The sequence below is a fragment of the Dermochelys coriacea genome, chromosome 9 (genome assembly GCF_009764565.3).
Source record: "Dermochelys coriacea isolate rDerCor1 chromosome 9, rDerCor1.pri.v4, whole genome shotgun sequence".
In the NCBI taxonomy this organism is placed as follows: Eukaryota; Metazoa; Chordata; order Testudines; family Dermochelyidae; genus Dermochelys; species Dermochelys coriacea.
The window spans coordinates 28,866,143-28,892,614 of NC_050076.1; the positions used below are offsets into that span (position 1 = coordinate 28,866,143).

General features: G+C 42.2%; 2 protein-coding genes across 4 annotated transcripts in view; both read left to right on the forward strand.

Moving 5' to 3' along the window:
* The first annotated feature begins 5,447 nt into the window (after window positions 1–5,447).
* Window positions 5,448–13,441, forward strand: TM4SF18 (transmembrane 4 L six family member 18). The gene is made up of 5 exons (XM_038416593.2): window positions 5,448–6,109; window positions 7,871–7,960; window positions 8,661–8,803; window positions 11,325–11,505; window positions 13,063–13,441. Exons 1-5 carry the CDS (start codon window positions 5,933–5,935, stop codon window positions 13,075–13,077), a joined length of 606 nt encoding a protein of 201 aa, XP_038272521.1. The 5' UTR covers window positions 5,448–5,932; the 3' UTR covers window positions 13,078–13,441.
* A 5,659-nt stretch (window positions 13,442–19,100) lies between these two features.
* LOC119861060 (ceruloplasmin) overlaps window positions 19,101–26,472 on the forward strand; it is a 34,968-nt gene continuing 27,596 nt past the window's right edge. Inside the window, exons 1-2 of one of the 3 annotated variants that reach the window (XM_038415514.2) lie at window positions 19,101–19,356; window positions 25,715–25,959. In XM_038415514.2, coding sequence (XP_038271442.1) covers window positions 19,202–19,356; window positions 25,715–25,959 — 400 coding nt within the window. In that variant the 5' untranslated portion in view covers window positions 19,101–19,201. The remainder of the gene's footprint in view (window positions 19,357–25,714; window positions 25,960–26,472) is intronic. The other 2 variants (XR_005294786.2, XM_038415516.2) reach the window with 2 other exon arrangements.

The window sequence follows — 26,472 nt, forward strand, 5'->3', positions numbered from 1 at the left end:
GGCTGATGCACAATAGCATGTACAGCAGGTGTAGCAATCAACTCTATGAAAATAATTACTTTAAATAAAGTCTGATTCAGTTAGCAGAGATGTCACTCACCCCATGAGTAATCAAAGTCTTTTGGTAACAGCATCTGCTCCCAAGGGTTTACAGGAACAGAAGAGGGGCTCTTGCAACATTGATCAACATGGTTGAGAAACTGACCTTGGAGTTTACAGTTTTGCCTAATACCACATATAAAACAGCTACTGTGTGTTCTAGCATCACAACATGCTAAGGAACAAGCCAATTTAATATGGTGTCTGCAGAATTTAATTTGAGTAACAAAGCATCTGAATTGCATCGTTTACTACATTATTTGTGCAGACTAAGTTCTGTGCATGAAATTGCATTTTCAGAGATTTCATGCACAGAACTGGAACAGAATATTGCTGGAAACAGCAGCAAATTTGATTACAAACACAGATGGCCACTTTTTACTATAGGCTTCAATTTAAAAAAAAAACAGATGCTGTCAGGTTTTCAACTAACCATTGAGCTCTGACATAAAAATTCAGCTTGTGGATGAGATATGCCTTGCTTTAATCAGCAATGTCCCCTTGGGTCACTAAGGAGCAGCCTCGATGAAGGACGTCCCCTCCCATCCAATCTTGTTAAGCAGCCAAGATCTGCAAAGGGAGGTTTGCTATTGACTTCAATAAGAGCAACAGCAGGCCCCAAGACAGTGTAGGGAATCTGGGATTAAGATAGGGTATAACTGAGGGATCCTCAGAGACCTGTAAGAAACACAGAGGATCCTGGAAAAAGGAGAAAGAATCGGGGAAAAGGAGGCTCACATCAGAGAAGGTGGAGAGAATGGTCTAATCACAAAACTAGTATTGTACATCTTCCTTCTGTGCTCTCCTAACTATTTTTCTTTTGCTGCTTTGAATGGTGCATAAACCAACCAGAGAACAGAATCAGCTTGAAAGAGGACCCCAAAGGGCAAAGTTTGACTGAGGCCTAAGCAGCTCATACATTTGTTTGCTTTAGGGAGCAAAGGGAAAATATATCCCAAAGTATCCTCACATCCCGACCTCCTGAAGGTGAAGTGTTTTTTATTCAGTACAACTTCCCTTTTTATGCCCTCAACCCCTTCATTGGCTCTTATGAATTAATTTCATAACTCCTCAGAAATGGACAAGGTCCTCAGCCTCACTCCACCCCCCCCCCCAAATCAAGGCAACTATTGTGGTGTCCCTAATACCCTGGAATGCTCAAATGTCTAAAGCTGTCTGAGTAATACCAGGTAAGGTTGGGCAAAAAGTTTGTCTGTCACAGTGACACAAACATTTAGTAGGATTTTGCAGCACCACATTTTATGATGCCTCTTCAAGTTGCATGCAGTTGTTGGGCCATATTCTGCCCTCAGTTACACTGTTGTAAGTGCAGAATTGCATCACTGATTTTCCTCCAGGCTTATATCAGTGTAACAGAGCAGAATGTGACCCAAAATCTCACAAAGCTAAATAATACAACTAAATAACACAATTATTCATACTAGAAAAGCATCTAAAGTTGAGTCTTGATATCCACCAGAGGGAGCCCTCAGAAACCTCGTTCTGGTATGTAATGGGCAGAGCTGCCACAGGGTGTATGAGGACTTAGTTCAGTCCTATTTTGCCACCATCAGGAATACTTCTCCATCCTTGATCTGTTGAACTAACAGGGAAAATGTATGCTGCATATTTATGAAAACTTCCAGACAGCCCAGAACTAAAAGGCTCTGAAATAGACTTCCAAGGAAGTGAGTTCATGCCTTATTGTTAAGGCTGTGAGTTTGTCACGGAAGGCACGGATTCCATGACTTTCCGTGACCTCCGTGACTTTTGCAGTGTCCAGTGCACCTGGCTCAGGGGCAGCTCGAGCAGCCCCTGTGCCAGGCACACCAGCCACTGCTGGGGCACTCTCGGGCCACTGCCCTCCCCCCCCAGCAGCAGCAGAGTTTGGGTGTTGGAGGGGGCAGGGGGTTGGGGCACGGGATGGGGTGAGGAGCACTCTGGGCAGCGCTTACCTGGGGGGCTCCCTGGAAGTGGTGACATCCCCCTCGCTCAGCTGCTAAGTGGAGGTGTGGCCAGGCAGCTTTGCAGCAGTCCGCCCAATGGGAGCTGCAGGGGCGGTGTTCTGGATGGAGGCAGTGCATAGAGATGCCTGGCCATGCCTCCGCCTAGCGGCTGAGCAGCGGGGATGTCACTGCTTCTGGGGAGCACCACCCAGAGCCCGCCTCACCCCGTCCTGTGCCCCAACCCAGGAAGGCTGCTCAGTCCGCCAACCTCCCCCAACACCAGTGGGGATCCCGAGCCGCACACTACTGCCCATGCCCCCCCAGCACCAGGGAGGCTCCCGGGCCACACAATGCTGCCTGTGGCCCCCCCCAGCACCAGCAGAGGTCCTGGGCTGTGTGCAGCTGGCCCGCGCCCCAGCAGGGGTCCTGGACAGGGGTGAAATTAAACTCTTACTGATACGGGGCTGGCTCTGCCCACCCCCACCCCGGAAAGGGTGGGAACTCAGGTGTAAAGGCTGGGGCTGGTGGTCAGCATCCCCTAGCCAGCCCATCCACACTGCCTGAACTGTGCCGTCCGGGGCTCCAGCAGCAATTTAAAGAGTCTGGGGCTTTTAAATCTCTAGCCTCAGGGCAGCTGCTCCTTTTGCCCCCCCATTGGCGGCCCAGGAGGGGCAAAAGGGGCAATGATGTTAAGCAGGGTCCTTTGCCACGACAGCACTTTAACATCAGCTGTACGGGCCGGTACTGGCAGCCACTTTTTACTGGTACACCGTGCCAGCCCGTACCACCTTACTTTCACCCCTGGTCCTGGGCTGTGTGCCACCGTCCGCCCCCTGCAGAACCCAGGCCACCCTCCCCTAGACCCGCAGGGCCCCCTGGCAGCCCTCCCCCAAGTTTTATTCGTGGGTATTTTTGGTAAAAGTCATGGACAGGTCATGAGCCATGAATTTTTGTTTACTGCCCATGACCTGTCCTTGACTTTTACTAAAAATACCCATGACTAAAACATAGACTTACTCATTGTTTGCGTCATTTTAAATTGGATTAGACAAAACTCTAGAAACATTCTGCAAAGAATATCCTGTATTTGCTCAAAGGCGGACCAGATAATTGCCAGTTCCATAATTCTATAATCCCTAATGATTCCAATTATACTGCCCAATACAATTAACTACTAGTTGGGAAATGTTCTGTTGTACTGTACATGAGAAATTTTTACAGCATTGCAAGTGTAAGCAGGGTCAGAATGAATGCTTCCCTGACAGCTAGCTGGGAGGGGGAGAAACTTTAGATGTGTTTATGTAAATACAGTTTGCTCCTGCTCTGCTTATATATTCAGTAAATACAGCAGTGTCAAAGTGATCAACTTTAGCTGGTGTTGGGTACAAATCACCTTAGTACTGAATGCAGGTAGTGAAATATGGTTACCAATGTTGTAATTATTGTAGGAATACAGGAAAGCAGGACTGTGCTTAACCTGTCCCAAACGAGGGGGTCACCCTCAGTTGAAAGAACCTTGTTAAGCCAGGGGCTCAAAAGTCAGAGCCCTGTGAAAGTAAGAGGGGTGGGGATAGGTATCCCCAGCCAGGACACTGCATAGCCTCAGTCAGAGTTCCCCCTAGACTGGTTTAACCTGTTCCTCCCCATTGTTAAAAAAAATAGAGCTAAATAGGATTTGTTAGGAACCTATTTGTTATGTTAAATACCCAATCAGGGCTGAAATCAGTTGTGGTAGGACTGTGTTTCTGCCCTGCCTGCTGAGAGGGTTCACCAGCTGAGACAAGAAACTGCCAGAATTCAGCTCAAAGTCAAAAAAGCAATCAAGAAACTGTATCCTCTTGAAATTTCAGTTTATAACAATGTTGGTATGTTATATTGCTCTGACAAGGGGCAGGGGGATTCTAACCTGGTGGGAAATAGCTGTTTGTGCAAAAAAAAAAAAAAAGAGCTAAAAATCACTGAGAGCTGAAATCACTTGAGATGAGGTGGTGTTTCTGCCCAGCCTGCAAAGAGCTGAAAATTACTAAGAGATTGATGTGCAGCTGTGAGAGGCAGGTGGCGGCAGAAGGTGACTGACAGTCAGCTGGAGAACAAGTGGCTGATGCAACAGAGAGGTGCAATGAGTGGCCAACGGGGTGGCTGGCAGAGAGGGGTGGCGAGTGTGTGCCCAAGCAGCAGAATGAGTAAGGTACTTCTTTACCCCACCAGGGAGGGAGGTGAACTCTGCAGATACACCTCTGAATCTGGGTCTGCACTGACCAAGGGCAGCAACTGTGAGTGGGGTGCAGAGAAGAGTTAGGCATGTGAAAGGGACTTTTGGGTTGCTGGACTTAAGAACATGAGGGGAAAAGGACACTGCCCAACCTATTTGGGGGTGGGTCTTTTACTCATGGTTTATGTTTATGAACCCTGTTTGGGGTGTTTTCCCAAATTAATGCCGAATTACTTTCCTCCTTTTATTAAAAGTTTCCTTTCTACACTCAGATTCTGTGCTTGCAAGTGGGGAAGTATTGCTTCTCAGAGGTGCCCAGGGATGGTGTGTAAATTTCCCAGGTTACTGGGTAGAGGCTCAAGCTGGTTCTCGATTACATAAATGGAAAAGGACGCCTAGATTTTGAACCCGGCCCTAATTGCTGCTGGCACCACCTGGCAGAAGAGTTACATAAGCTATTAGAGAAGATACCTCATTCACAGGGATAGGAATGCAAACAAACTGTGTTTTGAGTGAAGGTTTGCTTTTTTTTAGTTTCCTGCCCACTCATTTGTAATTTCCCCCCTTCAAATAATTTTGTTTACAGATATAGTATAAAGCTATTGCACAGGGGCCAACCTGTGCTGAGCTATAATCCTGGCTTTCTCTGCAGGCACAGGTAATAACAGCCCTTCTATCTAGAGACTTCTATGGGCCCCATCACAGACATGAATACATTTAGCCTTACAAACCCCTGAGGAGCATTATTAGCCTCATTTTACAGAGGAGGAACTGAAGCAAAAAGAAGATGAGTGAAATCTGTGTCCCAGGGTCAAGAAGTGAACCCAGGGGTTTCTTAAGTTCCACTCTAGTGCCTTATCCACAAGACCATCCTTATCTTCTGTGTGCCTTGCTTTCCCCATTGCTCAAGTTATTCTTCATAATTTATATTACTTAGCACTTAGAAACCCCAAACATACATATAGTAAGAAACAGCCCTAGCCCCCAAAAGCATACAATCTAAATAGACAGAAGAGACAAATGGAGTGGGGGAAAAAACAGACACAGAAGTGAGCCAGGAATAGAACCCAGTTCTTGAACAGTGATACCGGCTTACTTCACAAGAGTGCTGTAAGATAACATAAAGTACGTGAAATATGTTAGTTCTAATAATACTTCATTGCCCCTCAGAACATAGTAAACTTTGGAAGGTCTCACAGTCCAAGGCCTATCTGTGAGGCATGTTGTATGCAGGGTGCTGTGGACATTATTTTGTTAATATTTCTAAACCATGTGTTTTAGAAGATGAAAAAGTGATATACACGTGCTTGATGTGTTGTTGTTATAACCCTGGGTTGTGTTCCTTCCTGATTCTTCTAGACACTCATTTGAATCTCAAGCTCCCCAAGGAATAGCCCTTAGAGGGAAACAAAAGTTACTTAAAGAAACAGTCACACACTCCAGCACAGGAGATAGACTAGCCCTTCAGCCAGTGATATTTTGCCCTTTGTTCCACAAACAGTAAAGCACTTACTTTAGCACTGGGATTGTTTGACTGGAACCATACCCCAGCAACTAGGTTCCCATGAATACAAAATGACTGCATCAAAACAAGAAGGTGGCAGGGTTTTGCAACTTTAAAAGAAGTAGCCCTGTGTGGGCTTAGAATAGTGAAAGTATTTAAAGTCCTTAAGAGATGGGTTTACAAAAATGCAGAGGCTGTTTGAGTTGTCTGTTGATACCTCTTGCACTTTGGAGTATTGTTGTTAATATCCTGTTATACTTCCCTAATGGGAAAACTTCATACGCCACCAGTAACCAGCTCACCAACTACGTGTGGTATTTTGAAGGAATATGTTTCTCTGGTGTGATGGTAAGTATCGGTTCTGTGGATTTTATTGAGTTGTATGCTAGTGCAAATGATATTAGCACAATCACACCTGTAGGGATAACCCTGCAGCAAGGTGTGATTGTGTCATGATCTTGCTTTTAAAGGGGAGACTAATTATTTTAACTAATTTTATAGGCAGCAAATTTGATCAACTTTAAAAAATCAAGGGCACTGATCATGCACAGCTGAACAAAATTTGCATGTACGTGATTTTTTTAACATGATTTTGGGAGGTGGGTTTGCATGTTTTTTGTCATATAAGCAAAGCTTGTGCAGTAGTGTGTGGGAGGGGATTGGTTAACCATTTACTTGGGTTTGGGAGTTATGCTAAAAGTGAAAATTCTTATATATGTAACTGCAAATCTGACTGCAGATACTGTGCATATTATACCACGATATGCTATGGCCACTAATCAGTAAATCTCTGGTGCTGTGTAAAAACTTAGACAAGTCAATCAATTACAGTCAGTGGCACATCGTGCACAGTAACTTTTTTCTAACAGATTTTTAATATTCTTATCTGTGGTAACATAGTCAAGGATGCTGGAACAATTTGCATTGTGGGGGGCTGAGAGCCATTGAACCAAACTGTAAACCCTGTATATGGTGAAAACCACTTCGAGCCAGGGGGTGTAGTAGCACCCCCAGCACCGCTAGTTCCTATGAACATAGTACACAATGTTAAAAAGCCACAGCCCTCTTATGTGTTTAGACAGGTACCTTATATTATTAATGTCAATTATATTTGGTAGGGTCTTTCTACTGATACATTAAAAAGGGAAAGATGTAAAATGAATAAAGATGAGACCTAATTTTGAAACTATCACTGTGTATGTTCTACATCAGTCTTTGAAAAATGTCAAACTTGTTGTGATCAGAGAAAAGTTACTGGAGGCCCAGAAACTCAAATGGAGCAACACTGATAAGCTGGAGGTTTGGGAAGCACCAACCACAAAAATTAGAAATACCCTACATAGAGATTTCAAAATTTCCATTTAGCACTTTTTCATTTCAGAGCCCTTCATGGGAGTTCATGAGAGTTACAATTGTCCTCATTTTACAAACAGAGAATCAAATAGCAAGAGGTTCAGGCTGTGCCTACACCAGGGTATTTTTACTAAAATTTCCCATTGTAGTTACTGTTGGTTCAGTTCCAACGGTGGGATCATCCATGGGAGTCCTAGTGTAGGCAGAAATCCAGGTGGCTGCTGGTATTTTAAGCAGATCTACACAACATGGTGCTTAAAATGCTGGTATTGCCAGTACCTTGTCTACATTAGCACTCCTCCTCTTACCTTCCCCATACCTCCAACCCAGAGGGGCCATCCCTTCTCTTCCTCCTATGGCCCTTACCAGAGGCCCTTTGGATATGTTTTTTTTTTTTTTTTTAAATGCTGGAAATATTATGATCTTAAGTTCAAGATTTACTTGGTGAAATTACCCAACCAATGTCAAATAACTTAACACTTTGAGAAAAGTCCTAAGCCGCATGTGGAGGATTGGCAGAGAGAGAAGTGAAGCTCGTTAGTTCTTTTCTGCAAAATTTCCAGTCATGTCTAACAAATACTATGGCCCTGACTCTCCCCTGTCGTGTGCCTGCAGCAGTCATATACTTCTGTGCAAAGTGGGTGTAAAGTGCTACCAGTTTAGATTGGTGGCATTTTACACTTACTGTGCACGGGCAGGAGAGAATCAGGGGCAGTATCTCCATTTATTCCACTCATCTTAGTCTCCCCCTTACAGATGCTTCTGTTAGCAGCACTTCTAATAACATTGGAGCGTGACACTTTCTATCAATGCTGCCAGAGCGAGAGCTGTAACAAAACATACAGGGTGAGTCTTCATTTTGTCTTTTGTTTCTCTATTCAGCATTCATTCTGAGTTCTCCTCCTCCCCCATTTCCCCAGCCAAACCTTGACTCCCTCTTTATGGCTAGTTCCTTCCTCTCTCTGTATTAGGACAGAACCCTGGGTCAGGGTAGAGACAACCCCACAGGTCACCACAAGTCCAGTTGTTTCCTCCAACTGCACAGGTGAAGTCCCCAGGAAACAAAAGAGTTAAGGAAGAACACTGATGGCCTTGGACTGTTATCTTTCAACTCTCTCCCCTGCTGAATTGCTTCTTCACCTCCTCACACCCCTTCTTACATTTGGAAGTGATTAGATGGAAAATAAAGAATCTGGGTAAATGCTGATTGGGATGCAAACTAGTCTTATGAGTGTTGTGGTGCCCTCCTGGACTGCTACAATGCGTTTGCAAAAGTACAGTTTAAAAACCAATGGGAATAAAACTGTCTTACCTCTGGAGAAATTTGGCATTTTCCCTGAGGACACAATCCCAAAAGAGAAAATGCTGTTGCCAGGGATGGTTCTCACTGTTGTCCTGATCCCATTTCCTATTGAATTTTGAACAACTATGCCTGTAAGGTACAAACCTGGAAAAGGAGCCAGGGCATGTTGTTTGGTGGTTGGCTCTGATTAGGTGTCTAAGGGAAACCCCCATGCTGATAACATCTATTCTCCCTTCAATACAGAGTTTCATTTCAGTTGTGTTAGCCCTGCTTGGAATTGCTTTTTCGGGATATAATGTCATCATCTCTACTTCGGGCTTAGTGCAAGGCCCATTCTGCAATACTCCAGCTGGCTGGGGTTATATCTTCAAAGATACTGCAGGGGGGTAAGAAACATCTTTATATCTACTATAAGAAACTATACAGAAAAAAGATAAAAAGGTCCTTTTGGAGGTAATTTATAGATAAAAATAAATTTACCCATTATCACAGCATATGTATTTTCTTAGCTTTTAAAAAATCTTTGCTCCACAATGAGTACTGCATATTTTATATTTGTTTCTGAGCAGAACACACAAAGGAAAAAAATTATTTGCATCTTTACAGAGCAAGTTTAATGTTCAGCTAATTTGGCTAATCTTCCAGTGAGACATCAAAGCTCCTAAGCATATGTGAAGTACAGATCTACAACCTGTGACTGCTTTGAATGCAGAAGTTTGAAACCATCTCCTTTTCAAGGATAAGATTTTTTTTTAACATGGAAATATTTCAAGTAAGATAAAGTCAAGTTCTTCCATCTTCCAATGGAGTACACTAAGCATTGGACTAGTCATGAAATCCTAGATAGAAGAAGATGAAAAGCCAACTTCCTCAGCAAGTATGGGATTGTTCCCTAAAACAGTGGTTTTCAACCTTTTTTCATTTGTGGACCCCTAAAATTTTTTGAATGGAGGTGCAGACCCCTTTGAAAATCTTAGTCTGCAGACCCCCAAGGGTCTGCAGACCACAGGTTGAAAGCCATTGCTCTAAAATATAGGAATTACTGACTTCAGTTTAGAGAAGAGACAAAAGAAGTGGATCCTTATACGCATGTGGTGTATTCTCTATTTCTATGTTATAATGTCACCATTGAGACATATACTAATAATGGTAATATTCTGTTGATGGTTGTTTTTTTTAATTCATAAATAAAAAAGAGCCTGATTTGAACAAAAAGGGCCAATGCCAAGTGAGGGATTTTGGATTCAGCCCAAACTGTCTAATTTATTAATAGAGGAGAAATGGAGGCCAGCACTGAACCTATTAAAAACCTCACAAATACGACTACAGTGATGGTTCTTGGAACCAATAATAGCACCATGCCATCTCCAGTATTGCCAACTCCCACGATTTTATCACCACACTATAGATATGGGTTTTTAAATCTGTCTTAAAAAACATGATGCAAGGTGCCAATGCAGGAATTTTTCCTTATTCACAATGGTCACCACCTCCCATTACTGTCAAGGAGACTCAAGCCAGCAAGATGGCCCCTATGTCCCTGCAGTCTATCAACATGTGGAAGTGAGGCTGCCCTTACTAAAGTAAGCTGCCACCTCTTACTGTGTTCAATGAGATTGAAACCAAGCCCATAGGGAAATGCCTGCCATTTTATGGTTTGTGGGGGAGGGGTATGGACAGAACACAGGGGCAGTGAGGGCAGCAGAGACACTGTGAAAGATGGATGGAAAGAATGAGGGGGAGCAGGAGGCACGTTTAGGGTGCAGGGGAGTGGAAAGGGCCCCCGGGAGCAGTGGGAAAGGGGGGCCCAAAGTGCTACCCTGTGTTGGGCAGAGAAGTCTTGTGTGGGGGAGGGGTGTCAGGGAAGTGCTGCTTCTTGCTAATGGTTAGATCAATCCTATATTGTTTGTACTGTGCCATCATCACCTGTATGAATGGCTGATACAAGTTAGAAGTTCTTTGATTGATATGTAATCTGTAACGCATCAATTCTAAGAAATAAAATAAATTCTATGTGCTAGTGTGAATAAGCTTGCATTCATTGAGTCAGTGGTTCTCAAACTATTTACCATCCAGCCCTTCTTTTATCAAAGGGAATAAACTCAGAGAGGAGAGAGTCAAGACAGCAATAGGGGAACTGCCTTCCATTTCCTTTCTTCAGGGTGAGGAAAGGGTAAGTGGTGTCTCCATCTGAGCAGCCAGGGAGAGGCATGCAGTTGTGTGCATTAAAGGCTGAATCTGAAATTATCACACATGGATGGAGAGGGACATCTGACTCACGATTTCTGATCTCTTGAGGATGGCAATACTGCATCTCCTTCACGTTGTTATGATGATACAACAGAGAAGGTGAATGACATACTCTATAGGGCTAGCAGGGAGACAGAGGGTGGCCTGAGGCCAAATGGGAATAACAAACAGTGATACTCCCTTAGGCAGTGCCCTCAGTCACCACTCCATCCTCTTGTCATAGTGAAATATTATTTGGGCATTACTGATCTATGCTGGTTAAAAAACCCCAACTTCAGCTAAAGTATAATCAACTGCAGCTTGAGTGATACTCATGAAATAGAAGGGATCTAAATAGTCTCTGTTTAAATTCAGTTTGTATCATTAGCAGAAAATGCAGAACTTCTAACACTTCCATGACAAAAATGCTGTGAAGTGAATGAAGAAGATGCATTCTGTGAATTCTGATCTGGATTCTGGGCTCAGTTACACCATTGTAAATCTTGAGTAACACTAGGATTTACACTGGTGTAACTGAGACCAGAATTTGGCTCCAGGACATCAGAACAAGGAGGTTTTATTATTTTGTATGATTACTATTAGAATTATTATTATTGAGTGTTAAATTTCAAGGCATTAAACTGATCTAATTTCCCCATTTTTCTGTTTCTCTGGTAGTTACCTCATTGCGTACAGTTCCTGGTCTCAGTGCATTGAACCTGCACACGTAGTGGAATGGAACATCATTTTATTCTCTATTCTCATAGCCCTTAGTGGACTTCAAGTGATCATCTGCTTTCTTAAAGTGATGGCTGAATTAAAACAGATACTCTGTGGGACCTACTCTGTCTTTATACAGGTAACAAAAGACCTTGTGCCAAATCTTAGGGTGGTGTAAATCAGCCTTGCTCCATCAACTTCACTCAGATGCCAATTTACACCAGCTGAGGATCTGGCCATTGTTTTTTATGAATTTGAAACATTACTTTCCTAATCTGATACCAGGCATTGTAGCGAAGTGCATTTAACAACATACTGTACTATTCAAATTCATCTCATCATTCCATACAACATGCAGGGATCCCAGGCTTCTCACTTAAACTCTTCTGATTGGGAATGTGGGGCTGTGAAGGTTAAATAAAATGACCCTGAAAATTAAACATCAGTACTTAATATAGAGAGAATACAGGACTTTGGTGTCAGTGAAGAGTGCTGAGCATCTACATCCTAGGAACAAGTCCAAGTTTGTCTTTAACATCAAGTGGGTTTCATAGCTGAGAGTGTAAGAAACAACCTGGTGGGTTTTGGCACTCAAGAACTTGGTATGTATTTTATGTCAATGTACATAATGTTGTTCTGTGGGACATATCAGCACAGCCTTATTAAAATGACCAAGAAATCCCTGTTTCAGAAGTGAGGGTTTAGCACAAAGGGCTCCTGGTCCACAACAATGCTACAATAAAAAATAACGTTGAATGACCTTAGTTTAAATAGGTGGTGCCGCTAGTATGCATTACGGTGTGAAATAATATTTTCAGCATGGCAGCCAGCAGTTATAAAAGTATATGATATGTTTCATTGTCTGCTCTGGAGGCTGGGTAGAGCTGGAAGTGCTAGCTCAAGAATGGCCACATTCATTAGGCTTTGGAAGCCTTTAGTGTTCTTATGCAGCCCGCAATGTTCATCGTGGGCAGATCATTCAGCACAGCCTCCAGGTTGTTTTGCTTTTATTAAACAGCAAGTGATTGTTGTATCAAAATGCACTGGCAACTGTTTCTAGAAGGGAAGGAAAACTCTAGCAAGTTTACCTTGGCCTATAAAGCAAAAGCATCTGCTGACATAGACAAAAAACACATTGGCTGAGCAGAAGTATAGAGAAACTACAAATCATTAGTTTTTACTTTATGAAGTGTTGAAATCAACAGAATTTACATTACTTACTAGAAGTGAAACAAAGGATCATTCAATAAATAAAAGATGTCTGGAGTAAATGGAGATAAAAATCCTCTTTTAACAACCTTTAATGGGAAGTCACTGTTTCGGGGATTTGAACTCCAACATAACACTCTGCTTGCCAGGGATTCAGGTAATAGACAGGTTTGATTTGCCTGGAGTCCCAGTACTGCTCCCACTGAAATCAATAGGAGCTTTGCTTCTGTCTTCACTGATGACACAGTTGGGTGCTGTAGCTCACGAAAGCTTATGCTCAAATAAATTTGTTAACCTCTAAGGTGCCACAAATACTCCTTTTCTTTTTGCGAATACAGACTAACACGGCTGCTACTCTGAAACCTGTTTTATCTTGAGAAGCTCTGTTGATTTAGTATCATGTGGATGTTTCCATTGTGCAAATTGTAAGTTATACTGAGAGTTAATGCTACAAGTCTCCTTGACTTCTTCCCATTTCCTTTGACAGCCGGGGATTATCTGAATGTAGCAGAGAACGCTTCATTGCCAGCCAGGCTTCGCTCCTCCAGTGTTTACTGTTCTACATAGCAGATCTGTGGGTGCCATTAAAACTAATTTTCCACGGATTTCTTTTTCACACCCACTTCTCTCATGAAATATACTTTTAGATTCACTTAAATGGTTTTTGATAGCTAAAATTTAAGCTCTCCCATGTTTTCTTAAATATGAGAGCCATTTCTTAACCATAACTAATCCTGAATGACAATAATAGTCTCTTTTGCTTTGCCATCCAGTTTGTGTTGTATGAGTGCTATGAAACTGCCTTCACACAGAAATCTCTAGTTTTCAATAAAGAAAGTGCTGTAAAGCTGCCATGCTTTCATAGATTCCACTGTTTCGTCTTCTTATTTAGGCTTTATAAATATTTCAGATGGTCTCCAAAGGCCTCAGTAAGTCAAGGGGAGTCTTCCATTGACATTAGTGTACAGGGTCATACCTCAATTTCTTGATCAGTAGAAAATTACTTGATTTTAAGGACAGAAGAGATCTTCTACTAGCCTGACCTCCTGCATAACACAGGCCACAAACCTCACCCAATATTCACCACTCCATCCAAACCTCACCCAATATTTCTGTATTGCATAACTTCTTTTTGAGCTATAGCATATATTTTAGAAAGATATACCGTCGTGATTTAAAGACCTGGGTCAACTGCTTGGAAGGCAGCTATGCTCAACATGGTATCATCAACATACCTAATAACAGGTTTTGATTTCTTTCTCTTTAGATACTCAAAGCCAAATAATCCCTTTAGAACATATTTTAGGAGAATTACTAAAAGGGCTTGCCTGCACAGCACAGCAAAGCACACCAGAGGGGTCTGATTTGTAAAGCACACTAGTGTGTTTTACTCTAACTGCCACATGTAGACCCTCCTGAATGCTGCTGCACTTTAAAAAGGAACCTACTTCACATTAACACAGTCCTGTTTGAAAAGCACACCTTTCTGAGCACACCTGTACAGTCTATATGGGACAGTTAGAGCGAGACACATTAAAGTGCTTTATAAATCACTCACCTCTCGTGCTTTGCCAGCACCAAGTAGACAAGCCCTTAGGACAACATTAAATCTCGTGAGAAAAAAAAAATCTAGTTTACAAATACCTTTCTAAATACAGACCTCATTTGGGAGGAGATTTTTGAGCCTATAAATGTTAGCAGGAAAGGCACCATGCTCTGAAAAAGAATAAAGCAGCTCAAAGGGGATTTTCTGTGACTCCACAGGTAGGACATTAAAATACCCGAGTTTACATTTGATAGATCAAATGTAAGTCTAGAACTCACAACCAGATTGGGGTTTGTGCCTGCTTCTCAACAGTCTGCCCTGAGGTTGGTACTTATGCTCCTGAGATACTCCAGACAGCTTGACAGCTACTAGTTTAATTCCCATTAAATTCTATAGGAATTTTCCAAAAAAGGGGTAATTACAGTAGAATAAATGTAGGAATGGAGGTTGTTCGTAATTCTGAAATGTTTGTAACTCTGAACAAAACATTAGGGCTGTTTTTTCAAAAATTTACAATGAACATTGACTTAATACTGCTTTGAAACTTTACTATGAAGATAAAAATGCTACTTCCCCCCCCCTTTTTTTTAAAAAGTAGGTTATGTTTAATACAGTACTGTGCTTCCTTGTGTGTGTGTGTGTGTGTGTGGGTGTGTGTCTCTGCTGCTGCCTGATTTGGAACTGGAAATACACCATGAGGTGTGTGGTTGACTGATCAGTTCATAACGCTGGTGTTCATAGCTGAAGTCCTAGGGTAATTAGAGAGCAGAGGAATTGGGTATACTTGGATAAAAGAGTGGGATTAAAAGAGTTAGTCTCTAAGGTGCCACAAGTACTCCTTTTCTTTTTTGCGAATACAGACTAACACGGCTGCTACTCTGAAACCAGATGGATGGCCATTCTTAATGAAGGAAGAGACTTTGCTTCACACCTGTAAGGGCTTGACATCTTGTAGGGGTCTCAGTGCGTAATGTCACAAAGGGTTTAGTCTCCAAGACCACATTCCAAGGTGGAATGGGAGGTCAGAGGTGCATGGTGGAAAGGAATGTTGGCAAAATGTAAAGCTGCCCACTTGGCATTCCTTAGATCGGAACATTTCCCCCTCAACTAGAATAACACTGGGGCACTGTTTTAGCAATCAAATATGTGAAGTTATAGGTGTTTGATTCTCCCCCGACCCCAAATATTTATATCCAATGTGCTGAAAATAAAAACCTTTTAATACCAAATGTGTTGTTTAATCTGGATTTCAACCCTAGATGCAATGGAAGTGCTATATTTTGTAGATTTTTTTTTTAAAGTTCTTAATGATTTATCTTTGATTGTGAAATCACAGGAGTGGTGTGTCTCAAGAACAGAAACCCCCGGCACTGCAAAGCCTTCATTAGGTTAAATGCTCCTTTGTATTGGTGAAAGACAATAAACAAGGTATTCTGTTCAGGCTCTGGGTTGATTAATGAGATAAACCTGTATTATAGCCTTAAGCACACAGTGGCTATTGAGAGAGGTTTTATTGAATTGAATGAGACCAGAAACTTTAAAGGACATTTACAGCAAATGGTTTACTGATATCTTTTGAACACCGCCCTCATTCAAGCATGCCTGCAATTATTCTAAGTATGGAACAAAAAGACATGGGTTTGGTTGGGAAAAGACATGAGCAAGAGACTAGAAGATCATGGAGTCAGACAGGAGACCCATAAGCCATAGGAAACAATGATGTTATTTGTAGGTATCATTATGGTTTGTTTTAGCACCACTGAGAATGGTTGACTCACTGTGTGGGATGCATCCGATGAAGTGAGCTGTAGCTTACGAAAGCTTATGCTCTAATAAATTTGTTAGTCTCTAAGGTGCCACAAGTACTCCTTTTCTTTTTGCGAATACAGACTAACACGGCTGCTACTCTGAAACCTACCTAGAGGTGAAAACCTCTCTAACCAATTACCAAAACTAGATCTTTGTAACTAGCAGCACTGCTAGATCTGCCTGGTAGCTAAAACCCAGCCTGCATTCTTCCTACTTTGTGTCTATTTCCCTATTCAATGCTCACAGCAATTCTGTACTCCAGACATAGCTGGCAACTTCACTGATGGTACAGAAGGCAAAGTAAACATCTGTTTCAGACATGCCAAACCCATGGGAAAAAAAACACAGAAATTGGGCTTGTTTTTGGCTTAATTGGCTTGTGAGTTGCTTGTTGGCTAGTTTTTGGCTTGTTGCTTGTTGTAGCTTGTTGCTTCTTTTTTTTGATTGGCTCCCAGCAAGCAGGGGCAAGGGGGGAGAGAGTCGGGGTGCACTGTGGGTCCACCATAGTCCCAGACTGCACGCCCGGGGGAATCCAGTCACAGAGTGTTGGGGTTCTTAGAGAATGGTTTGTTTTGGCCTTGTTTTGAAATGGGATTAGCTTGATTGTTGGCTCATTGTGAAAGTCAGGGTGTGTATACACTGCGTGAAAGTTGGCAACTGTGATCTGTTTCCGCAGCTGCAGCATGTTGATTCTGCAGTGCTGACAGCAGAAAAAACTGGGTCTAGGCTGGGAGAATGGACCTGAGAGTCAGCAAACAAAGTTGATATAACGCAGAAGAGGGAGAAGAGATTTGTTCCCTTGTGAAGAAAGTCTACTGAACATAAAATGATACATGTGATACAGACTGCCCAAGTGTGTGAACAGACACAACAGACCAAATTAATCCTGGTTGTAGCTCTAAAAAAGTTGCAAATTGCTCCCATTCATATAAATGGAGCAGTAACTCTGAAACCTAATGGTAAAAAAGCCAGCACTATTATTTGCTGCTGAGCCCTTTTGCAGGAATATCTGCCACAGCTGCATAGGTAAAAAAATTTCTCCTTGAAATCAATGGAAGTTGCACCTGAAGGTAGATGGGCTCAAATTATCTAGTAATATACCTCTGTTGCCCCAGAGAGTCACAGTAAAACAAACTGAGTCAATAGAGAATTACTCACTAAGGTCTAGATTGAAAGTGTTCAGCATAGGCCAGGCCTGCATTGGGAGTGAAGCAGAGCTCCACAGTGTCACATAGAGCACCAGAATCACTCTGCTTCCAGAGCAACCCAGTGGGGAAGTCAGCTGGTCTCAGCAGTGTAGAGGTTTGGGTGCAGGTTGGAGCCTGGACTCTATTTCAAGCCCTGCACCATAAGCCCCATGAGCCCAAGTTAGCTGACAATGCTTTGAAATTCGCTGCTGCTCCTTTGCTGTGTGCCATATAAAGAACTAGATCATGAATCCTACATTTAATAGAGCTGCTGTTTAAGGTATTTTGCAAAAAGCAAATTTGAGTATTTTATTTGTGTAAACGTCTGAATTCTTGTATTGGAATGATGATTAAAATTGCTACTCTGCTCTTTCTATGACCAGTTCATGTAAAGCAATGTTTGGATTGGCATGTAATGAAAAAGGAACCTGCTAGGTTTACCCAATATACTGACTTCTAACTAATTTTCCATCTGAAAGAGTATAAATCATTTTGGCCTTGTAATGTAGTAAAATAGCTTCTGATAAGATCTCATTTGAATTTTTTTGGCCTCTATGCAATGGAAAGTGCTGTTATTAAAGTGTGTACTTGTGTCTGTTTCTGAATGTGAAGGGAGATTTTCAAAAATATCCAAGTGACATAGAGGGGTGTACTCAGGAATTTAAATTTGACCATGCTTGGAGGGGTACATTCTCTGCCTCCGCCACAGCCCAGGGTCCCATGCCCCTGCTTGCCTCTCCTTTTGCATACTCCTGGTGTCATAAAAGCACAAGAACCATGGGACTTTCATTTAAGTGCTTTTGGAAACCACACCTGGAGCTGCCACTTTTGTGGGATTTTCATACAACCGGTGTGTATACAAATTTTGCAGGGCCAAACCTTTGAAAATGTAGATTTAGACTAATTCATTAGGTCAGACAATCTTGACCATTCTGTACATACTTTGTATCTTGCAGTTACAAGCTATCCTGCACACGGGCTATGTGTTATACTCTTTGTCATTGCAGAATTGTTTTTTTTTCTTACTTTTGAAAAGAATAAGAACAAAAGATATAGCCCTCCTCCTCCATGGAAAGCTCACAGGAGAAAGAATGGGTCCAGAAAACCCTGGAAGTTCAGCTCATGGACTTCACAACTATATTTCTTCTGGGGCAGAGTAGTTTAAGGTCCCACATCCCCAACCCCAAATATCCTGGGCAATCACGAGGAAGGGAAACTCTAGTTTTTCCCCACAGCGGAATAGCTTCTGCAGGGACTGTTCTCCTACTAACTAGCTATTCTCAACCCTGCACAAACCCACATCTTTTGGGAATTGCAGTCATGAAATGTAGGTTAATGCTACTGTAGGTATTAGTGCTACACTAGTGGAGGGGTAGTGCTGTGCTCAGATATCAGCTGCCACCTGGAGGGGACCAGGTCCTTCCCCCTACCAATTCTTCCCCCACTCTTTCCACAAGAGCCTGGGCTACAGAGTCCCAAGCCTACAAAGGGGAGGAAGAGGAAGTTCCATAGGTTCAGAAGGGGTAGGGGGTCATACAGCAGAATCATTACCCCCACATGACCAACGCACAGATTCTGGCTCTCTCCTGATTGCGTTACTGAAGAAAAGCACAGGGTTGATGGTATCAAAATGAAAACAGATGCCAGTTTGGAGCTTCCCCCAATATTCTTAAAGTATTAGAAATAAAACTAAGAGGAAAAGCAAAGAGTTTACTTAGATGGCATAGGAACTAAATGAGTTCAGAGTCACTGTGATCATTGAGGGTCCCTTTAAATCAGAAACACTTGAAAATTGATCCACAAAATTTATCATCTGGATTGCACATAAACTAATTTGCATGAATATCAGATTGATAAAACAAAAAAAAGAAGAAGGAACTGTCTTGCTTGCTTTACATCACCTGAGCCAATTTAGTTACTGGAATCCAAACGTCTGTTTACTCTGACAACATAGGGGCGTTGTGCAACCTTTTCTTTTGTTGATCAAAGCATATTGGGGAGGGGGAGGGGGACTATCTTATAAAGAGACACAGTGTTGGTCTCATGTTTTACTCCATCATTCCAACAAGGTTTATGACTGCAAAATGAAGCTGTTCTTACTAAGCTGCTTGCTGGCTTTTTGTGGTTGCCAAGTCTGGGCCGCGAGCAGAGAGTATTACATTGGGATTACAGAGACCATTTGGAACTATGCACCTGGGAATAAAAATATAATATCTGGGCATCTTTTTTCAGAAGAAGAGTAAGTAACATTCAGTTTGTGCTAACTACATATAAATGCTCTTGACTTTACAATAATGGTTGGTGTAGACATTGCTGGTTTAGAACCCGATCCAAAGCCCATTGAAGTCAATGAAAAGATTCCCATTGCTCTGAATGGCTTTTGAATCAGACCCTTATTCCTAGTAATTTTCTACAGGGCTTGTAAGGGGTCTTCTGTTTTTCCTAACATGTTAAAAATTCAGTTGTATTTATGGAAGAAGAGCATCTCAGACTAGGCGCCCATTCACGTAGGCAAAACTCCCTTTGGAATACAGTACGATTACAACAGATGCCCTTGCTGATTAAGGATGGCAGGATTAGGCCCTGAATGTCTCATGATGTGTAATTTTGATCTCTCAATAAATAGATAAGATGCTGCATGTGCATATATTTACTTAAGGTAGGATTTTTTTTTTAAATGGTGGCTGTGAAAACTCAGAATTTTACAGCACTGAAGCTGTGCTATTCAGCTCTCTCTGAACTTTGACTATTTTAGTTAATCCCATTTGTACTGAGATATGCATCATTGGTTTAATTTTAGATTATTTTGTTCACAATTCCTTTTACACAGTAGATGTTTCTTCTGTTGATTTATTTTTAACATTGAGACTGTCCTTTCTGTCTGCCAGTACAATGGAATCCTGCTCCTGTATGTGACATCAAACTAACTGCAGATCCTGAAGTAAACTCTGTATGGGCAGACCCTTGCATTCCTCCAGAGAGGGGCTTCCTGTGGACACAGCGTTCCATACACACACAGAGCTCACTGCAAGAGCAGGGCCTTAGTCTGTGCTAATGAAAAAGATACAAGAGACAGGGTCTATTCAAAAATAGATATAATTCATAAGGAGGGGAAACGGAAAAGCATCTCAGAAGGAGAGAAAATAGAAGTAGGACTATTAAGAAGTCTACTGTAAATAGATTTTGCAGACTGTTTTAAGAATCTGGTATATTTTGTTGGCAATCCCCTGATATTTGCTGTATGTTTCTTCTGGATCACCTTGAATTCCTATGTTTAATGGTTTCACAATTTTGCTGGAGATTTTCTGCTAAGGCCATAAGAGTTTCTGCACTATTCAGTTTTAGAATTACACTGTAGTGTAGAAAAAAAAATTTGTTTCTCACATGGCAGAGACACTTTGGTATTCATAGATTCATAGATTCATAGATACTAAGGTCAGAAGGGACCATTCTGATCATCTAGTCTGACCTCCTGCACAGTGCAGGCCACAGAATCTCACCCACCCACTCCTATGAAAAACCTCACCCATGTATTCCAACATTATTCATGAAAGTGATGAGTTGGATAAGAGTAGCACAAGACATGCAATAGTTGGTAAGATGATTACACAAAGATGTGTAAATCAGCCACAAGTGTGACAATACATCTCACTCACATAACTACATCTGGAACCTAAACAGAATCTGAAATAAAAGAACCCACCAGCTGCAGGTCAGCAACAAACTGCTTCTTTAGTGTTTTTGCAACAGAGACAAGGACTTACTATGGTTACTACCATCCCATATTTTGTAATGTACATAGACCATTATGATGGATTATTTGACACAGTCATTCAGAATCCTAGTATATAGGATTGTTGCTTCAATTGTAAACTCTATGAGGGAGTGACCATCTTTTTGTTCAGAGCCTAACACAACGGGCAGTACTGCCATACAAATAATATTAGTATATAATACACATGCTTTAGATATTCAATCTGTCTTAATGAGGGGAAGGGATATTGTCAGGGCATGAAAGCTTTCACCTACTTATGCAGGGTATGGAAACTTTCACTACAGATCCTGAGACTACATCAAATTTGTCTGTTTTTACATTTTGCTGTAAACTTGAAACCTCACACTAAGTTCATGGAGAACTTTATGAATCTACCAAATGCACCTGGGCATGTTTATAGTTTTAGCCTTGAAACTGAGTGCAACTCATCAGTTTTGGCAGAGTTTTGATTTGTGTTTTTTGTTTGAACTCCAACAAATATCAGGGGTTGGGAGTGCCAGCTGAAGAAAAGGCTAGCATAAGTACAGCAATGCAGCATCAGCACTGGCTAGGAGCCCAAGTCCTCATGAGGGACTTAAACTGGCTATAAATGATGCAATGAACTGAGCCATATTGACACAAGCATGTGGAATGATTTCATGCTTCTAACTGATAAAGAAAGATAAATCTCAAAAAGTCTGACATCCTAGAACTATGGGGCTATAAACTCATGCATATTTGAAGAGTGACATCTGCAATTTCACTGTCAGTCACCCTCTGAGACATTCACCACCTTCATTTGTCAGAAGAACAGTAAGTACTATACTCCGTTTCCTCTATCCCAAATGGGCTGAAGAGTGGGGGTGTTTGTACAGAGTGAAAGGAGGACCAAGGAGAATGAGGAGGATGGACAATGGTGAGGTAACATTGGGACAGGTGGAGAAAGGAAAGAGAAAACACTGAATAGCATATAAATAGTCAGTGGGGAAGAATAAGAAATTAAGTGTTTTGAAGAAAGAAAATTTTAGAGAAAAAAATAAAAAGTGAAATATTTTAAAAGGGTGATCAATTAAGACTGAGCAAAAATATGGACATTTAAAAAGAGATGCATCAAATAAGATAAAAAAAATGAATCAAAAAAGAAAATGAGGGAAACTTTCTTTTGGGGTTTTTGGTGGAAGGTCAAATTTTTTCACTCTAAACAACATCCCTTCTTCAGACATAACCCCCATGGGATACTATCGATTAGTTTGATTCTCTTTCCTAGAACTATAGGCATGAAGCATGAAGCCAGTGATTCAACAAACAGCTGGATGGGAAATGGAATGCAAGTAAATGGTCTGAAGAGCAAAATGCTGAGCAATGCTGTCAGATGGCACATTTGCACTCCTCTTATTTGCTTCGAGACAAACTACAGAGGACCAAATCCATCCCTGGTATAAATCTACTCAACTCAGTAGGGTTATATTTGTGATGAATTTGGCCCATCTCATTTTCAACTGCTCCTAAACTGTCACTCTTTTCCTGAACCCTCAGGCTATGAGAGTGTGTTTTTATGAACCCTATTATCTATTAGGGTAGAGAAAGAAAAGAACACAATGCAACTATCAACAGGAAGCCTTACAAGTAAACACTAATTATTTATACAGTCCAAGAAGAGCCATAACATGCTCCCTAATTTTAATTTGTGTCTGGCAAAGCTTCCTGAAATCTGACTTCCAGTAACTCACCCTCTTGCTCTGAGTCTGTGCTCTCCAATTATACAGAGCTCCTTATCAGTCCTTTGAAGCTGTGTGACTGACAGACTGAACACATTGTGCCTACCCAGGGTTCAGCCCCATGATAAATGCTTTGGATTTTGTACAAGCAAATTACACATAGAAGTAGAAATCAGAGGAATTTTGAACTTCAGAATGTCAAACGTTTTCCTAATTAGGGCATTGATTCCTCCCAGAATAATCCTTACTCCAGCAATTAGTCTTTTTGAAACAACTAGGGCGGGGATGGGCAAACTTTTTGGCCTGAGGGCCACATTGGGTTTCCAAAATTGTATGGAGGGCTGATTAGGGGAGGCTGTGCCTCCCCAAACAGCCAGGCATGGCCCGGTCCCTGACCCCTATCCAACCCCCCCTGCTTCTCGCCCTGGGACTCCTACCCCATCTAACCCCCCTGTTCCCTGTCCCCTGATGGCCCCTCCGGGACTCCTGCCCCATCCACCATCCCCTGTTCTCTGTCCCCTGACAGCCCCTGACCCTCCCATCCCTGACTGCTCCCTGCTGCCCCATCCAACCCCTCCTCTCATTCCTGACTGCCCCCCCTGGGACCTCTGCCCCATCCAACCACCCATTCTCCCTGTCCCCTGACCGCCACTGGAACCCCTGTCCCTGACTGCCCCCCGCCACTCCATCCAACCCCCGCCCTTCCTGACTGCCCCCCCGAGACCCCTGCCCCCATTCAAACCCCCTGTTCCCCACCATCTGACCGTTCCAATCTCTATGCACACCCCCGCCCCCGACCACCCCCTCAAGTTCCCCTGCCTCTATCCAACCCGCCCCCTTATCGCGCTGCCTGGAGCACCGGTGGCTGGCGGCGCTACATCTGCACTGCCTGGCTGGAGCCAGCCACGCACCGTGCAGCACAGAGCACCGGGTCAGGCCCAGCTCTGCAGCTGCGCTGCCTCAGGAGCTTGCAGCCCGGCTGCCCACAGCATTGCGCCAGCAGTGCAGTGAGCGGAGGGGGATCAGGAGGGGCTGAGCCAGGGGCTGGCCTCCCAGGCCAGGAGCTCAGGGGCCAGGCATAGGGTCCCGCAGGCTGGATGTGGCCCACGGGCCGTAGTTTGCCCATCTCTGAACTAGGGCAATTGATGTGAGCAGTCATTACATGGGCTATAAACGTTGCAGGATTTGGCCTAAATATTCTAGTTAACAGTATTAGCACCGTGTTGACAACCATGTAATCAAATATGAGTCAGTGCTAGCAGTTTCCCTGGCCATTGTAGACAGGGGCTTTTTAAAAATACACTTGCTTGCTTCCCCTTCCACCCATGACATTGAAGTCTATGGCAAAACTCCTGCCAACTTCAGTGATGATAGGATCAGGGGCTCACAGTTTTCTTTCAATTATCACACCTTCAGTGTGTGTGCCAGGCTCACTCATTCTCAAGGCCAGTCTACACTGAAACAAATTTAGGTTTTATACCATCTCTCCAGGCATACTAACTTGGATGATTTTGCAAAACAAAAAACTAGGGGCAGCTTGGATCTGGTTCCTATTTAATATAAGCTATCAAAGCTCAAGGAGAATTAGAGAAAAGGTTTTGAATCATCTCTAATAAAATGGGAAACCTGCAAAAGGGCATCTTCCTTTTAAAACTCACAAATTCAAAGGGCACAGTCCTGTAGTCCTTATTCAGTGGAGCCAACAGGAGTGAATTTAAGAGTACATAAATGCTAATACTTGCATCACATAAACAACATCCATTTGAGCCAAAATTTCCCCAACTATAGTCTATAATCTCTTCCGTAAATACCTGACCCAGGCCATTACTTAGAGAGATAGAACTATAATTCTCCCTGACTGGCACAGCCTGTATCAGCCACCTCAATAAAGAATATCCTTAATGTTCTTTTTACACCTGAGTAATATCTCTTCTCCACTTCGAGGCACTCTATACCTACCGTAACCTAATAATGGAAGTAACAGTTTTATCATTTGTAATGAGATTTAAAGAAATTAAGGTATAAATGTAATATGTTATTTCAATAACGTGTATGCACTTTCAATGTAATTTGTAAGCAACATACACACTGTATTTATGGAAACATAAGAAGAGATGGAGCCAAACTCCCTTGTATTTATATTCCTGCATGGGACAAGGAGATGCAGGGTTTTTTTCTTAGCCAAGTTTTGCTTTAAGGTAAAATAACCCATTTCAGTTTGAGATTCAGAATTAATTTAACCCCCAAGGAGATTACCTAGATTCCTGGGGCTCTGTCTGCTGGTAGCTCAGGGAGAGGCACACTGTCCCTGGTAGGGAGGGGTGCCAAAGCAAACTCAGAGTCAGTCCGGCAACCGGACACTAATCTTACATTTGCTACATCAAGTCACGTGACTGGGGAAAGTCACAGGTATTAGCAGCATGGGCACTGGTGACCCTAAAAATAGTGTTTTACCCTGTTATGTTATATTTGTCTCCTGTTTAATATAATTATTGTGTTTGTGGTATTTCTTGGAAGTCTCCAACTATCTGGCAAGTAAGTGAGGATTACCCTGTGGTTAGAATTTTTCTCTCAAGCTGTCCTGGTGACCCTGCCAGGAAGGAGCAAAGGGGTGTGGAGACGCACTGCCAAATAAATTCATGGGAAAAAATAAAGAAGATACACCCAGCTGATTGGGTGGTGGGATCCAGAAGAACCCAGACCTGTTCATCAAAACCTATAAGCAGATTAGCATTAAAGAAGGTAACCAGGTGGAGAGGGGACGCTACGAAGATATATTCAGAAAAGTTGAAAACCGTCCCTCATTTGCTTTGAGCATGTATGAAGAACTCAGAATATACCAAAAGAACTCGGAATATACTATCATCCCCCTATGAACAGTAGGTAGAAAAATCTGTCTCGTATCAAATGTTTAGTCTCTCCCTTATTTAGATTGTGAGCTCTTTGGTGCAGGAACTGTCTTTTTTTGGTATGTATTTGTACATTAGGTAACCAATGGAGCCCTGATTTATGATTGAGGCTTCAGGGTGCTATCATGATACAAATAATAATATCCCTGGCGTTTTAACAGATTCGTTTTCAAGAATCAGTGTATTCTGACAGGGCTGTGTTTGTTTTCTCTGCAGACAGGCCAGAGTTTTTCTCCAAAGAGGCCCAGACAGAATAGGAAGCACTTACAAAAAAGCTGTCTACACACAGTTCACTGATAACTCCTTTAACAAAACAGTTGAGAAGCCTTCCTGGTTGGGGTTTCTAGGCCCAATTATCAGGGCAGAAGTTGGAGATTTCATTATCGTCCACTTGAAAAACTTTGCTTCTAGATCCTATACTCTTCATCCACATGGTGTGAAATACACTAAAGAAAATGAAGGTAAATTTCAGCTGACTCTGTCCAGATTTTAATCAGTACTTTAAAAGTCCCATTGACTTCAGTGGGATTCCTTGTAGCAATGAAGACTGCTCAAGTAAGTAAAAATTACAGAATTAGGATTTAAGAGAGGACTTAATCAAAAGAAGATAAGATTCAATTAGGGACATTTCTGAGATCACAGGGAAGGTTTTACAAGGGCCAAAATATGAAACCCACTAAGGTCCTATTGATCTGCAAAGAGGACAATTTTTGATCAACACTTCAGCAAATAAGGTGGATAGGTGAGACACAGGGCTACTAAGTTAATTTGAATAAAATTGATGTTAACATGGAAAAAGAGATTAAGCAATGATAAACACTTCATGAATGGACACTAAATGGAAACCCATTTAACTTCAAATAAAAATACAATGTAAATTTTATCTCTTTAATATGTAACGATAAAGGTATAACTCAAGACATTTCTAGAAGCTACTGTACATTACTTAGATTTACAGGGCAAAATCCTGCTGG